The sequence below is a fragment of the Rattus norvegicus genome, chromosome 15, assembly GCF_036323735.1.
Source record: "Rattus norvegicus strain BN/NHsdMcwi chromosome 15, GRCr8, whole genome shotgun sequence".
Taxonomy (NCBI): domain Eukaryota; kingdom Metazoa; phylum Chordata; class Mammalia; order Rodentia; family Muridae; genus Rattus; species Rattus norvegicus.
This window is the reverse complement of record NC_086033.1, coordinates 60795447-60811808: the sequence shown is the minus strand read 5'-3', so window position 1 is coordinate 60811808 and position 16362 is coordinate 60795447. Positions and strand designations below refer to the sequence as shown.

Genomic DNA, 16362 nt, shown 5'->3' with positions numbered 1-16362 from the left:
TCCTAGTTACTCCTCCAAGGGTCATAGTCCATAATAAAACATAATAAAAGATTCAATGAAGAAATTCTCTTTCGAATGGATGTTCAAAATCTTATTAATGCCTTTTAATCCCCTCAACACTTATTTACCATGTGTTAGAAACTTTGCTGTTCAGCGGAGAGAGCAGACAAAGGAAAGATGAGGGGAAACCATTTTAAAGATCATTTTCAGTGCTTGGTGGTAAGAGGACAACAGGACATCACAGGAAAGATGGACTGGAATGCCCCTCTATCTGTCAGTGACCCTGCAGATCCCTGCTTCTATGATGACCTGCAGCATAAATGAAGGGGTAATGCCTTCTACTGAAGCAAACCGCACTAAGCCAGAACTGCAACAACTAAACTCCTCATAAATGGTTGATTCGTTACTCTTTGGGGGAAGAGGAGCTTCTGGAGAAGGATTACACAAAGCCCCTCGGGCACCTGTGGAAAGTTCACTGAGGACCTGCAGTGTCTGTGTCTGTGTCACCAATACCATGGCAACAGGCACTGTTCAAGGACACCATGGTCTTCCTCCCTACGGAACTTCCTACCTCCTTATATGCCATGAAGGCTGTGCAATCTTAACTATTCTGGAGTTTTCCATTGTTCCTTCTGACAACTTCATATTGCTCTGTTTTTCTCGTTTCTGCTGTGTGGATCCAATGTGAAATGTGGACAGACAGTGCTTAGAAATATTGTTTCTTTTAATCAGGGTTTTGTTTTTATATCATAGATGAGAGTATTTTCCTTCTATCTATGTAACTTCATTTTCTGCCCCTTTGATATACAATGATGGAGTGGTCTTAAGGGAAAAATCAGCTGATTAGAGAATGAAACAAAAAGTATAGTTTTGAGCTATAAACGTTTGAACAGAGCTATTTTATTAAAAAAGAAAAATTTATCTAGATACCTAAATACTATTACTGCATGTAGAGATATAAATTATGAGACTCATTGAACAACCAAAGAAATTTTACTATAATTTTGCTAATTTCCTAAAAAGATAAAAGGGAGTTCCAATGTACTTTGTAAATGCCATTGTTTACATGCAGGTCAGCAAATAAGAACTACAAGTAAGCATGCTTCTATCATAAAGGGAATATTTTCAGAAATATTTACTAAAAACAAATTGTACAGAAATGAATCTTAAGAGTAATAAAGCTTTCTAAGTTCAAACTTCTTTCCGTGTCTTCAGAAACAGTCCACAATTACTGGTAAGGGTTGAAGGCAAAGTCTCTCTCGCAGTCCACCCTCCAAAGAGAAAAGGAGCAAAGGAAAGGAGAGCTCTTGGAGTACGTAGCAACGAGGAAGAGGAAGAGAAGATGTATAAGATGCTTACCTCCTGTGAGCTACAGAAAGGACTTAAGTAGACACCAAAGTGACAACCAATAGGTCTGTGTGTTTTAATTCAATAAAATACTTTACTAGCCTCAAGCACAGTCATATATATATATATATATATATATATATATATATGTGCCCATCATATGTACATATTTAAACCCATAGCAGTAACTCCTCTAATTTTAACCATTGAAAGGAATTTTAAATCTTATATCATTTTAACTAAAAATATGAACAAAACATCAATGGTTTATGCTCTAAGATCAAGAATTGACAAATGGGACCTCATAAAATTGCAAAGCTTCTGTAAGGCAAAGGACACTATCAGTAGGACAAAATGGCAATCAACAGATTGGGAAAAGATCTTTATCAACCCTATATCCAATAGAGGGCTAATATCCAAAATATAAAAAGAACCTAAGAAGTTAGACTCCAAGAGAACAAAATAACCCTACTAAAAATGGGGTACAGAGCTAAACGGAGAATTATCAACTGAGGAATACCAAATGACTGAGAAGCATCTAAAGAAATGTTCAACATCCTTAGTCATCAGGGAAATGCAAATCAAAACAACCCCGAGATTCCACCTCACACCAGTTAGAATGGCTAAGATCAAAAACTCAGACGACAACAGATGCTGGTGAGGATGTGGAGAAAGAGGAACACTCCTCCACTGTTAGTGGGATTGCAGACTGGTACAATCACTCTGGAAATCAGTCTGGAGGTTCCTCAGAAAATTGGACATAGTACTTCCTGAAGACCCAGCTATACCACTCCTGGGCATATACTCAAAAGATGCTCCAACATACAACAAAGACACATGTTCCACTGTGTTCATAGCAGCCTTATTTATAACAGCCAGAAGCTGGAAACAGCCTAGATAACCCTCAACAGCTGAATGAATATAGAAAATGTGGTACATTTACACAATAGAGTACTTATGACTCATGATTTTGTGAAATTTGCAGGCAAATGGATGGAACTTGAAAATGTCATCCTGAGCAAGGTAACCCAGTCACAAAAGAACACACACGGTATGTACTCACTGATAAGTGGATATTAACCAAAAAGAAGCTTGGAATACCCACAATACAACTCATAGACCATATGAAACTCAAGAAGAAAGATCACTCCAAAGTACGGATGCTTCATACTACTCAGTAGGGGAAGAGAATAACCTCTGGGGAATAGAATGAGAGAGGGATCTGGGACGGAGAGAGGGGGGGAGGGGAAAGAGGGGGCAGTTCAGAAAAGGGAGGAGAAGGGGGAGAAGTACAGAGGGTCAGAAATTTGAAAGTAGGTGTGTAGCAGTGGGGGAGGGGGAGACTGGGGATAGCTACTAGAAAGTCCCAGATACTATGGACCCAAGTGGTTCTTAGGAACCAACAGGGAGGACTTTAGCTAAAATACCTAACAAAGGGGAGACCATATCCAGTGGATAGGCATGGCCCCCAGTTGAGGGAAGGGGCTGCCCATTCACCTCAAAATATTAGTCCAGAATTCCTCCTGTCAAACGGAAATGCAAGGACAAAGAGTGGAGCAGGGACTGAAGAAAAGGTCATCCAGAGACTGTCCCACCTAGGGATCCTTCGCATCTGCAGACATCAAACCCAGACACTATTGCTGATTCCAAGAAGCCTGGTATAGCTGTCTCCTAAGAGGTTCTGCCAGAGCCAGACCAATACAGATGTGGATGTACATAGCCAAACATTGGACTGAGTGCAGGGACCCCAATGGAGAAGTTAGGGCAAGGACTGTAGGAGCTGAAGGGGTTTGTTTGCAAACCCATAGGAAGAACAACAATATCAACCAACCAGAACCCCCAATGCTCCAGGGACTAAACCACCAACCAAAGAGTACATAGGGGGTACCCATGGCTCCATCTGGATATGTAGCAGAGGATGGCCTAATCTGGCATTACTGGGAGGGGAGCCCCTTGGTCCTGTGAAGGCTTGATGATCCAGAATAGGAGAACACTAGGCCACTGAGGCAGGAGAGGGTGGGCGGGTGGGGGAGCACCCTCATAAGAGGCAGGGGGAAGGGAGGAAGGGATAGAGGGCTTGTGGAGGGGAAACTGGGAAGAGGGATAACATTTGAAATATAAGTAAATAAAATAACCAATAAAAAATATTTCAGCACTTCATTTTACCTTACTTGAACTGAATTTAGGAAATCATGACTACAATTACACATCAGTATCATTTGGATTAGAGTTGAGTACTATAACATGATTTGCCCAAGACCATGAAGCAATGCTCTCACCTGAACGTTGTCATAGAAAAGAACGTCAGGCACTTTCATCTTCTCATGGGCATTGTGCACTGGTGCACTGACGGTGCCAATCTTCAGAGACCCTGCAACTACTTCACCTGGACATTTTGTACAGAACAGAGCATTAGAACTACTCAGTACAGTACTCAGTCTTAGTGACATCCTGCTAATATCCCGAGAAGCCTAGTCTGGCCAACATAGAATGCAAGGTAGCCTCTGCAACTTGAGAAGTCCTCAGGATTTAAATTAAGCAAATAAAAAACAAGCCGAAAACACTGTAGCTCTCCAGCTTACATTGTAGACCCCACACGAGTCCACAAAGGACAAGAGTATGGCTGTGAACCAACTTAGGTACCTTAGGTAACACACACGATGTAAGGTCCAACACCCATTACAGATAGGCTTACAGATGGACATTTAGTAGACAGAGGCTTTCTGGATTACTGTTCACACAACCAGTGTTTGCTGATAACATTTCAACCACAAAGGGGACACACTGGGAGAAAGCAGGCTAACTTTTTTCAAGAAGTCTCATACTGTTTGTATAAGACTGCCAGGGCTGTTAGCCTTGTGGGCTCAAAGCCTGGTTTTGCCATCACAAATGAGGGCAAATAAAATTTCAGGAGAACAGTAAACATATATTCTGATAAAAAGCAGAGGTGGAGAATATGGCATTACAGTATAAGTTCAGCCTTCATATGACCATGCTACACAGACTGCCATCACCACATTACTTGGAGAGAGAGCCAAGCCCTCATGAGAAGGTTGTTCAATGGGCCTGAGTCCTCAACAAGCAGAGGGAATTAAATGCATTCTCCCTAAGACTGGTAGCTTTTAAGATTAATGAAGCCAGCCAAGGGAGCAATATTCTCATTTAGGCCCCTTTTCTCCTGCAGGAAGCTTAGACAGACACTACTGGGGCTGACCTTTCCCAGACTGAGCAATCTACCATCCTGACAACACAACCTTCCTCAGACACGTTCCCAGCTCCAATCAAATAACACTAAGATTCTCCATGTCCAGGGTAATTACATCTCTGTGAGAGGCCTTTGCACATCTGCAGATCCATCAATATTAAATTTATAGATAATTTTTAAAAAGTTATTAGATTTCCTTAATACTAAACTCTTGATTCAATATAGCCACAGTTATTAAAATACTAATCACAAAAGTGGCCATTACAGTCCCATTGGAGAACGGTCACACACTCAGTGCTTTGAAAGACAAGGACTTAAGAATGGAAAATTTCCCTGTGTTTCAACTGATGGACGGGAAACTTTTAGAGTGTTCTGTCTTCTCCAGTTCAAGCGTCTACTTACAGCTAGGTGAAGAGAGGTAGCTCTACAGGTGAATGGAGGGACTAGAGGGGGCTCTTATTAGTCTCTGTCATCCCAGAAAATGCTCCCTGACATGCTCCATAAGGAAATTTGGTAGCCCTCAAAATGCCAATGTCGTATGAAGAAAACAATTCTAGCCTGCATGATGAAACACATTCAGAACGAAAGACATACACTTGTCAAAATTAGACAAGTTAATTCAGGACAGAAACTTTAAAACCTTTAGTGTGTTAGTATCAAACTAACTATGGGTACACATGTAAAGTGGGGGCAGGGGCTTGTCTAATATTCATTGAAAGAAGTAATATCAGAAAAACTGGCTTCAGACTGGTTTTTGTTCGTTTGGCTTTGGCTTTTGTTTTTGGAGACAGAGTTTCTCTGTGTAGCCCAGGCTGTCTTGAACTTACTTAGTAGACCAGGCTGGCCTTGAACTTACAGCATGTACTACCATGCCTCACCCCAGACTGTTTCTTAAAGAAAGGAACAGATTCACTTGTTCACAGAATACACAGAACAAAATGGATTTAAAAAGAGCTTTACTGAAACGAATAGTACCGAGTGTTTGATCACTGTTATGTAGCCCTCAAATAACCAAGAGAAGGACTTACACTTGTAATTCTCCAGTTCTGGTTCCAGGCTACTGTCAGCATTTATTTCTATTGCAGCATCTGCCAGATTCTTCTCCAGGGCTGACTGAGCGAGGCTTGGTAAGAACCTAGTAAGAGGATGGGGGATGGTGATGAGCTCACTGCTTTCTTCAGTTCTTAAGTATTGTTTAACACACTTACCCCCTTCACTAATTACAACCCATTAAGGAGAAACTGTATGTAAAGCACATGTTTGTGTAATCTTTAATAACCAAGCTTATATGTAATATGAATATTCATTTATATAAACTGAAGATTATGAAAACTTTTGCTTTCATAACTGGATTTTGTTGATTGCATAATTGTATATTGTGGCATATCAAAATTTTTCTTAAGTAGATAAAACACCAACATTCTAGCCTGGTCTAAGGTGGTCACAAACTTAAATCAGCAGAAGTGAATTAATGTGGTTTTCCTTACTCTTTAAACATAAATTACAAAAAGATTATCTGTTTTTGTGATTCCTTCCATTAAGAAATCTATTTTACTGTCAAAGTAACAATCTGTGAGCGACAAGACACTCTTCAACTACAAAGACTCCATAAGCACCGTGGCTTGGAACAATTTTCCTTCCACAAAAAGTTATGTTTAGAATTTATGATCTCAGTTAACTCACAGGAAGGCCCTTAGGCCAGTGATTGCCTATTCTGTGCTAGTATAAAGCTACCACCATGTACTGCAGTGTCCCACATAAACAAATCAGAGCATGCCATTCAAATTCACACAGTACTAAACCTTGCAGATGCTCCCCCAGGCTGGAGAACAAACCCTTAATAGTAGAAAGGTTGGCATAAGCCAGAAGGCATGTGAATGACTATGAAATCACTGGAACTACGAGTCCTTGTCCCCATAAGACTGAGCCACAGACCTGACACTGTCTTACTCACTGCCTCACTTGGGCTCTATAAGCTCATGGGGAAGTCTATGTATCTCCAGCTTTCTGTCTTATCAGTTCAGAAGTCATCACAGGATTTAGATCACTGCTTTGCTGTTCAAACCAAGCCCCCACCTTATCTCCCAAACCCATTACAGGGTTTCCGTCCTGTTTCTTGAGCCTTTGAGCTGGCATCATGCTCAACATTCCTCTCAGAGGTACTCCCGAGTCTGGGAATATTAGGCCTTTGTGGGCATTTCTACTTTGACCTGTTAGATCACCTGGACGATATGGACCACTTACAAGTTTTGACTTGTCTGCTATTCTTGGCGGCTCTGATCTCCACACTGTCTATGACTACATCTCAGGCTGGCCCTATATTGGAACACTTCTGGTCTTCTGTTTATAGCCTAGAGGACAGGAGACTCGGGAAGAGATTAGTCCTAGTTCTAAAGAACAGATGAGGAAGCACACTGCAGCAAGGCCAGCAATGGGAGGGCTGAGGCAGAAAGACAGGGCTAACCGGCTTCACAGGGATGCCTGCTGAAGAGTGAGATAACATGTTTGAGCAGCACAATGGATAGCATGGAGTCGTATTTAGAATGTATAAGAAATTAATTTATACTCGTGATTTGAACTGATAATTTACAAGTGGTATTAGAAGATTTAACATAGTATGGCCTCTCTGAGAAATACTCTGTAATCTGTAACGTTTATTAATGTTTTCAGAGCTTCAAGGTATTTAGTTTAGGCGGTTCTACAAATGGAATCCAGTGTTTTTTCCAAAGGCCTTTAAATACAATTATTAAGATCTGGTAGACTTACAGTGAAGGAACCTAACTAAGAGAAAAGCCCGAAGAAGTTTCAGTATTTTCACCAGAGCCTTGAGAACTGGAATCCGTCTTCAAGACAAAGCTGTCTCTAGACAGTTGGCCTCTGTTCCCGGAGACAGTGAAACTTTCTTGTTGATAATCATTAAACACTGTGTGTGGTTAGTTATCAGGCTTAAAGTTAATTATGTAAACATTTATAAAGTGGAAATCTTATAAAATCTATTAATTTCATACCATGTGGAAGTTTTTAAAAATGTGGGTTACTCAGTTTTTGGTCCCTAGATTAATTTTTTATTACTTCACTTTCCAAGACGGTTAATCTTCATTTCTGACTGGATTCTTGGCAGCTTTATCCAAGATTTTACCACTAAGGATCATTTCCTCCAAAATTACTCAGGTACTATTCAATGTAATGGAAAATATCAGAGTGAACTAGAACTCTGCATATGGGGCCCTTTCGTTCCTCTATAAAACAAGCAGTTGTAGAATTCAAACTGAGTATGTCTCGAACCTCTAAATGTTTGCTCTAGCCCTGGGTTTTGAGTATCCAGACATCAAAGGATGCATTTGTGTGATACGGCCCTGAAGTTGTATGCAGAGCACAGGGTGAAGGACTACATAGTGTTTCATATGAGGACCATGAACGAGAGCCCAGCACTAGGCTGGTTTCTCCTGACTTTATCTGCTTAATAAATACTTCACGCATATCTTATGAAACTTCTCATTTTTTGTCTTATAGTCAATGAAATTCAGTTCCTTTCAGTGCTTCACTATGAAAAGAGGTTATTAAGAAAGGAAAGCCTACTTCATGCACCAATAGTCTCCAGTTCTTCCTGCCTGAGCTCCTCTGAGGCTGGCAGAAACCTGCCCCACTGTAGGTTTGCTAAGGGCAACAGGTGACGGGTGGATAAGGAAGGTGCTGGAGTGTTCGCTCCCATTTACAAAGGGTTGCAGGGTGATAGGAAAACAGACCTTTACCGTGAACACCGGAAATACTAGTAATCGCACGCAATTATCTACTTAAGAGTAAAGTAAGCACTTAACCACTCTAAATACGGTAACATTGCAGAGAGCGTCAGAAAACACTGCACGAAAACTAAGTGTAGAACGGTACCTGGGAGTTCCTTCCTGATCACTTCCCTGAGCAGTAATAAGGTCAGCATGCTGCCAGTGTTACATGCATGCTGGAACGGCTCATTCTCTGAGTACGTGCCTACTCAATCCTTTGCCTACCCAGGCCCAGCTCTTCTCTTTCCTACTTTGTAGTTCGGGGTGCTAGTCCATGCTTGATTGTCAGCTGGCTTTGCCCGGCATGCTGCTAGCTGTTGGCTTTAGCATCCACAGTAGCTTATACTCTTTTGGGCACATAACCAGATTTACGTTTTTATAAGACTGTGTGAAAAGTGTCCATCTTAACCCTTTGCTGGCACGTCCATTCGTTTCTACATTAACAGTGATGTTTTCATACACACTAAGCTTCACAAAACTGTAGCTTCTATAGTTTCAGCTTCTTTGCAGTAACATGGTTATGAAGAATACAGCTGCCCAACAGACAGCATCTGCTTACATGTACTTTTCTCAGATTTTCCTTGGCTAGTTTTGGAACTTTCTATTTCCATGCCAACCCGAGTTTCACTTGTCAAATTCACTATTACCTGTGGGATTCTGACTAGGCACATGTAGACGGTTGGCAGGGCATTTTTATCACAATGAGTCTCTTCTATGCAGCCATAAGGATAGCTTCCCTCTGACAACCATCAATAGATCGATTCTTTTCTCCACAGAAGGACAGCATGTCTTTTATTTGAATGACTCTCGTCAGCAAGAGCACAAGAATGCCATCGATCTGCACACACAAGAACTTCATTAGACTCTATTTATTCTAGCAGTTTGCATGGCTGTCTCTTGATTACTTTTACTATGACTGATCATGTAATCTTGGCATGGGCAGACAGGCTGGATAAAGTGAAGAGGATACTATACTCATTTTCTCCTAATGCTGAAGGAAATATGCCAAGTAGTTGACCATGAGAAATGTTTGCTGTAAATTTCAAGTCAGCAGTCTTTATCAAGTTAAAGAACTTTGTTCTTATCCATGATTTACTAAGAATATCCCAGGGTTACTAAGGGTTAGGCTGTAGTTGGAGAACTGGGTTTTATCAAATCTTTTTTCTCACTTATACCACAGAAGCTTAAGAGCAGATGTCTAATTCTTCTGGAATTCACTGTGGCTGTTCTCAAGCTGTCTAATGCTTGGTTCCTTGCAGACTTCCTTCTGAAACGTTTAGGACTGTCCTTATTGCTGAGCTGTATTGCTACACCATGGGAATTTGCTCTAATTTGTCCCATTTAGGACCTGACACATTTCAACCTATAAACTCACATCTTACTGATCTAGAACAATCTTAGCTAAAATGTGCTGGAATAGTTCCTGTTTCTTATTCTATTCAAAGACTGGGGTGTAATTCAGCTGTTGCACAGTGCTTTGTGTTTAATCCCTAGCAAACCCCACAGAAGTTCCATTAGGTGGATCTCGGTCTTTCTCCTGCTATCTTTTGCTTACCAACGACTATTCATTTTACAGCTCTTCAACTTGCTGTGTGAGCTTCCATCCACTTCAATGCTTCTACAGCTGTCTCTACTGTTCATTTGCCCAGTAAGAATCTTTTATTTCAAAAATTTTGTTACAAATTTGTTTACTTTTTCCTTCAAATCCACAACTCCAGGTCTCCTTTACGCTGGTTCCAATCTTTCCTAACATTTACACCATCTGAAATATATTCACTGGGAAATCAAATGCTCTACAATGGCTTCCTGGAGCTCTCTTTCTAAATGTTTTATCTGGCAAATTTCCTTCACATTTGTTTCTCAAGTATAATATAACTTAAAAATATTGTTTCTATATGGTTTTGCCCACTTATGTGTCTGTTTACCACTTGTGTAACTAATGCCCATAGGGGCCAGAAGAGGGTGCTAGATCTCTTAGCACTGGACTTATAGATAGATGGCTATGAGCCACCTATATGTGGGTCCTAGGAATTGAACCCAGGTCTTCTGCAAGATCAGCCAGTGCTGTTACTTCCTGAGCCATCTCTCCAGTCCCAGGTTTATAATTTTTGATTATGGGCTTATATTCAGATGTTTAACACCTTGGGGAGTAAAGCATTGATGCACTGGGCTCTAGGGTTGCTAGTTTCTGCAAGCCTGCAGTTGTTCAAAACTCTCAATGAGTTAACTTAAAATAGCACCTTGTAGTTTCCACCCTCATAGACGGTGTCAACACAGACCTCGTACTTGCACCAGTCAGCACGGGGCACTGCACTTTGTACACTAGGCTTTCTTTCCCACAGAGTTCCAGAGAGATGGCAAGATTTCTTAACATCCTCTGGTTACAGCAAACGTGTCTACTTCCTCCTTCACTTCACTACTTCGCAGCAGGGGCTCTGCTGAAGATACTCTGTCTCACACATCCAGACCCACCCATCCTGCTCAAGCAGACGTTATAATCTAGCCCTAACTTCTTGGCAGCCATAATATCAATCTTTTCTTATTCTCGTTTAACTTTAATTTTATTTTAATAGCAGATCTATTGATGCAATTTTCCACCTACACAATTTGCCTAAAGTGTATGATTCAGTTGTTTTAGTTATGCTCCCAGTTGTGCAACCATCATCTCAAATGATTTTAGAACATTTTGCTTACTCAAGACAAACCCACAATGCTCCACTTCCCAGTACCCCAGGCTGTAGACAACCGCCAGTGTATGCTGTCCTGCTCTCCACAATTGATGCTTTCAGTGAGTTTTACTCTACCTGTGCTGCTGCTGAGCTGTGTCGCAAGCCTCACATCTAATTCACCTACTCAATATCCGAGGACAAGCTGCACGGTTTTTCACTTTTACCCTTCCTCATTCTCAATACTTGAGGCCGTTTGTTTTATTTATTCTCCTGACTGATCCTTCTTTATTTCCTTGATTAGTTCTCGTTATTCTGTATTATTTCCCTAATCTTCTACTGCCTACTTTGCTTAGCACTGAGGATTTGCATCTTTGCTCTCAAGTCCTGCCCAACAAACTGCTGTAAGTAATAAGGATGAACGTCTGTGCTCTGCAGCTTAGGACATTAAAATACGCAGCTGAGGCTTCTCTGCTTCCAACTTTGTTAGAAGTCTAATATTATTCTGTTGAAAACTCAGGAGTAATACCTCTTATAACGATGGGCTACTGCAGACAGAGTCTTAGCTCAGTGGGATGCACCACAGGGGGAGAAAGTTCAAGCCAAAGCACAGGCATTTACAAGAAAACCTGCACAGACAAAGGACAATGCAAAGTTCCCTAAGCCAAGTAAGTCTCCTTTAATTCCTCTTGTCAAGGAGTAGACAATAAGCATAGCTAATATCATTAAAAATAATAAAGAGTCTAAATAGGAAAATATTAAAGTATATATAAATAATCTAATAAAACTATGCCTATTGGGAACTGCTAATCTTTTTTTTAGAGAATAAATTATCTTTAAAGTTACTTACTTAATGTGTATGGATGTTCTTGTCTGTGTGCTACATGTGTGCCTGGTTCCTATGGAATCCCTTGGTACTGGAGTTACAGACAGCTGTGAGCCGTCCTGTGGATGGTGGGACCTGAACCAGGTCCTCTGTAAGAACATCTAGTGTTCTTAACTACTGAGCTACCTTCTCCAGCCATTATTAATCTTATAAAAAAGATTTCATATAAACACGATTTTGTAAGAAAACTCTGCAAGCTAACGCAGATTATAACCACTTCCTAACTGATATGTAAACTCTTAGTAGTCACAAAAACATGCTAGATTTATGAAATTTAGCTACAGAATCAGTACTAGCAAAACAAAAGTTGCAGAGCAAATTTGGGGAGTAGCAACCCTAAGGCTTAGGGAACCTGGCTCAGAAGACCATGGATTACCATGCAGATCCCAAGCACACTCCTTTACTCCTATGTGACACAAGGAAGTGACTAAAACAGTTTTCTCATTCACAAACTACATTAATTATGAATTGTAATGAATGAATTCATTCATTCTTATTTTATGTTCTGGTACTACTGATTGAACTCAGGGCATTCTTTACCACTATGCCATCCTTTGTTTTTTGTTTTTTTGTTTTTTTTGTTTTTTTGTTTTTTTTTTCTTTTTTCTTTTTTCTTTTTTCTTTTTTCTTTTTTCTTTTCGGAGCTGGGGACTGAACCCAGGGCCTTGCGCTTGTTAGGCAAGCGCTCTACCACTGAGCCAAATCCCCAACCCCTTTCACTATACCATCCTTAAAGTTGCTTTCATTCCTCAATAAATATAAAGTATGTTCTAATAACTGCAAGCAGGCTGAACCAGCTATGTGGTGGATACAACACTTTTTACAGACAGGGAACAGAGACAATTAGTCAATTTAGCTTATGGTACCTTTCTAGCCAAGGATCAGGGGATTGACCTCTGGCAAAAGGGGACCAGGATTACCTGGAAAGACAGGCTTTGGTAATAGCATCATGGAGATTTTCGCTGGGATACTGAGAGAGCCGGCGAGAGATCCGTAACAGTTGACGGGTGGAGAGCGAGGCGGCCAAGGACTGTGCCTATGAAAAGGCAAAGACAGGCTGCTAAGAGTTTCACTGCAACTTGTTAATGCCCCTGTCACTGCACAATTCCCTATTACTGAGGGACAAGGCCATATTAAAATATGGCAAGGAATGAGTTATGAGTAAAAATGAACAGAATCCATTTTATACTTCAAGTAGCCTTCAGGATAGTTTTACTAATCTATAGAAAGCATTTATCAATGAAATGAAATTAGACTGCGGTCTCTTGGTGAGGAGGGAGTAGAGAAGGCTTTTCTACATGCAGGTCATACCTGCCTCACAAAACCCTTACGTACAATCGACTATTCTCGCCTTTCTTCTTCACACAGCTGACTTGTTAAGATATTCTGAACTCAGAGCTCTAAGCAAATCTGTGGTTTCTGAAATACAAAAAAGGAATCGTGGACAGTTTAGTTGCTGACCTCAAAGATGTCAGCTAGTTTATCACCTCAGTGGCGGATTGCTACGGGAACCCCTTTCTTAGTACCATTGGAATACGTTCTTTTTTGTTTTCCTACACTTGCCCCAAATTTCAGTAATGCAGCAATCCAGTTGCCGAGTTCAGTAATGCAGCAATCCAGTTGCTGAGTTCAGTAATGCAGCAATCCAGTTGCCGAGTTCAGTAAAGCAGCAACCCAGTTGCCGAGTTCAGTAAAGCAGCAACCCAGTGGCTACGACAGAGCCACAGCTACAGTAAAGTCAGGCTATCTGCTGACTTGTGCTTTAAAGCTTTCATCTTTCTGGGTTCTTACTAGCCATATGATGTTGTCTAAGATGTCTTTAAGATGACACTAGCAGCACCTTCCCCTATGAAATTGTTCTGAGGATTAAATTCTAAAATGATTCTATAGCACTTAGCACAGGCCAGAAAAGTAGGGCTACTCCCAAAATAACAGACATGATACAGGAACTCAACAAGTGATAGGGACGATGGGGATGCCCCACAACTGACAGAGACAATGGAATATTCCACAAATGAAAGAGATGACAAGGACGCCCCGCAAATAACAGAGATGATAGGGGTACCCAACTGAGATTATGGGGTGACCCGCAAATGACTGAGATGGTAGGGGTGCCCAACAAATGACAGATATAATCAGGCACGCTACAAATAAGAGATGATGGGGGTACCCCACAAATCACAGAGATGATAGAAATGCCCACAAAGTGATAGATAAGCCAGATGGCCTCCTTACAATGAAAGCAGCCACACACGCTCACAAAGACCCACATAATTGTAATGAATCAAATTTTTACTGACCTAGTTCACAGCTCATATTAACAGCATGGTGTAGGCTAAAGGCAGTGGAATGAAGCCCTTCTGAAGCTATGTGACCTCTCAGAGGTCAATAAGACCGAGTGATCTGTTACAAAGTGGGATGAGGGTGACAGAGAGACCCTAAGCACCTTTGCAGCAAGAGGAAACAGAGGAAATAACAATGGGTTCAGAGGGGACAAGGGAACACGTCTCAGATGTGTTTGGGTTAGGAGATCCTCATGAACCCCCACCAGGAGCACCAATAACCCCATCCTCGAGCACCACACAACTCCCTGAGGTGTGGCTCTGTTGCCACTAGTGCTGTGCTCCAGCTATAACTCGTCTCACAGAGAATATTTAAAGATAAAGAACCGCAAATTTTAATTAAAAATGAGATGTAATTTAATGCTAAAATAAGTCAAAACAAAGCAAAATACTGACAAATGTAGGTTAAAGTAGTCACATGAGCAGGAGAAATGGAGAAGGGCATGAAAGCAAAAGGAATATAAACCCATGTTGAACGTGAGGGCCAGACTGGCTCTACCCTGCCGTACCTGTAGATGGCTGCTGCTCTCAAACCGCCGTGGACCCCCAGTGCCTCCATAAACGACTCTGGCCACAAAGTTGTGGTAGCTCTTACAAGAGAACTTCACCAGCCTGAGGTCTAACTTGACTGGCCACAGTGTAGAAAAAGAACAAAGACAACTGGGACCAGCAGCAGATGCTGCTTCGTTGGTCTTTCCTCAAAACGACAAAGTCCTACAGTAGGGTCATGACAGCAAAATGGAAGAGGAGGTGGCAGCAAACGACTGAGTCCCTGCTAAGTGGCACTCAGGGTAGAGGGCGGTGCTGAGGATAAGCACTCACCCGTGCTAGACAGCAGAGAACTCGGGAACCCCACCCTTAGTACCCTAGGCTACGAAAACTCGCCACTTTAACCACACAAAGTCTGAGAAATGTACCACAACATGATTCTTCTAACAGTCCAATAATACACTAATATAATTTCCTAAAACCCAACATCCCGTCTTGTACCCTAATATTACATGGGCTTTGTATCTCATCCTGTAACGAGGGCGCTGAGGGGACCTGGAAGAGAATGGGGGACAAGAGACGTGAAGAAGGACGCCAAGACAAGAGTCTGATCAAGGCGACAATTTTATTTTCCCCAGGGCTGAATTTATACCATAACAGGGGTAACAACAGAGGGAGGGGGGAAGTAAGAAACATTTACGCAGGCCAAGGACACAATATTCGTGTGGTCAGGGAATCGGCTGATGTTGACAGGATGTTAGAAAGGTCACAGGTTTGGCAGATCTATTGGTCAACAGGATGTTGGTTTTTCAGAAAGATTATAAGTCATCACATTGGGTATCTTGACGTCAGATGTATTTCTCAGCAAGGCCACAACTTTATCATATTACTATTCATCTTGACCACCAGATTTGTATTAGTCTTCTACAGCCGGCTGGGGATTTTCCACGAACCCAGTCATGCTTAACTCTAACAATAATAATATCATCAATAATGGAGGATTTCAAGGGCATCACTCCCAACATCTCCCCCTTTTTTATAGTCAAATGAAAAGGTGACCAAATGGCCGTGCTGTCCTGGAATGAACCCCTTGGGAACTGTGTCTGTCTTAGGTTGGAGTGATATTTGTCACATGGCCAAGAGAATCTTGTGGCCAGAGTCCGTCATGGGATAAGGCAGCAGCTAATGGCGGCCCTCCTGTCTTAGGCCCTTTATTCGTGAACATACCACTCTCTTACCCGTCACTGACTGTCCAGCTCAGCACACAGGGGTGACAATTTGTTGATTTTTCAGCAAAGGCATCAGGACAGCAGGCAGAAAAGAATGTTGGCCTCATTTGGCTGAAGGACAAAAATGTCCTTGCCTGCATTGGGAGGAGATGTGTAGGTGAGCTTGGCCCTCATCAAAGGCATCCTCCATAGCTAGCCTATGATAATATACCTGAACAGGTTTTGCTGCTATGTTATCTACCTGTTGTTTAATAAAGCTGGTTAAACGATTAAATGCCCAAGGGCCAAAAGATATAAGCAAAAGTAGGCCTACTAGGGGGCCCAACAGAGAGGGAAGCAGGATGGACAACCAAGGGGAGTTGGAGAACCAATTTTGATACCAGTTCTCAGCTTTTTCTTTTTCTCGTTTTCTCTTT

At 41.5% G+C, this 16362-nt stretch overlaps 1 protein-coding gene across 4 annotated transcripts in view; it reads right to left on the bottom strand.

Annotated features, from left to right (window-relative positions):
- Vwa8 (von Willebrand factor A domain containing 8) overlaps positions 1-16362 on the bottom strand; it is a 324208-nt gene that overhangs the window by 174163 nt on the left and 133683 nt on the right. For 3 of the 4 annotated variants that reach the window (XM_063274157.1, NM_001427283.1, XM_039094044.2), the window contains exons 17-19: positions 12807-12922; positions 5581-5687; positions 3627-3733 (exon numbers count right to left, since the gene is read on the bottom strand). In XM_063274157.1, the coding sequence (XP_063130227.1) occupies positions 3627-3733; positions 5581-5687; positions 12807-12922 (330 nt within the window). The remainder of the gene's footprint in view (positions 1-3626; positions 3734-5580; positions 5688-12806; positions 12923-16362) is intronic. The other variant, XM_039094045.2, reaches the window with a different exon arrangement.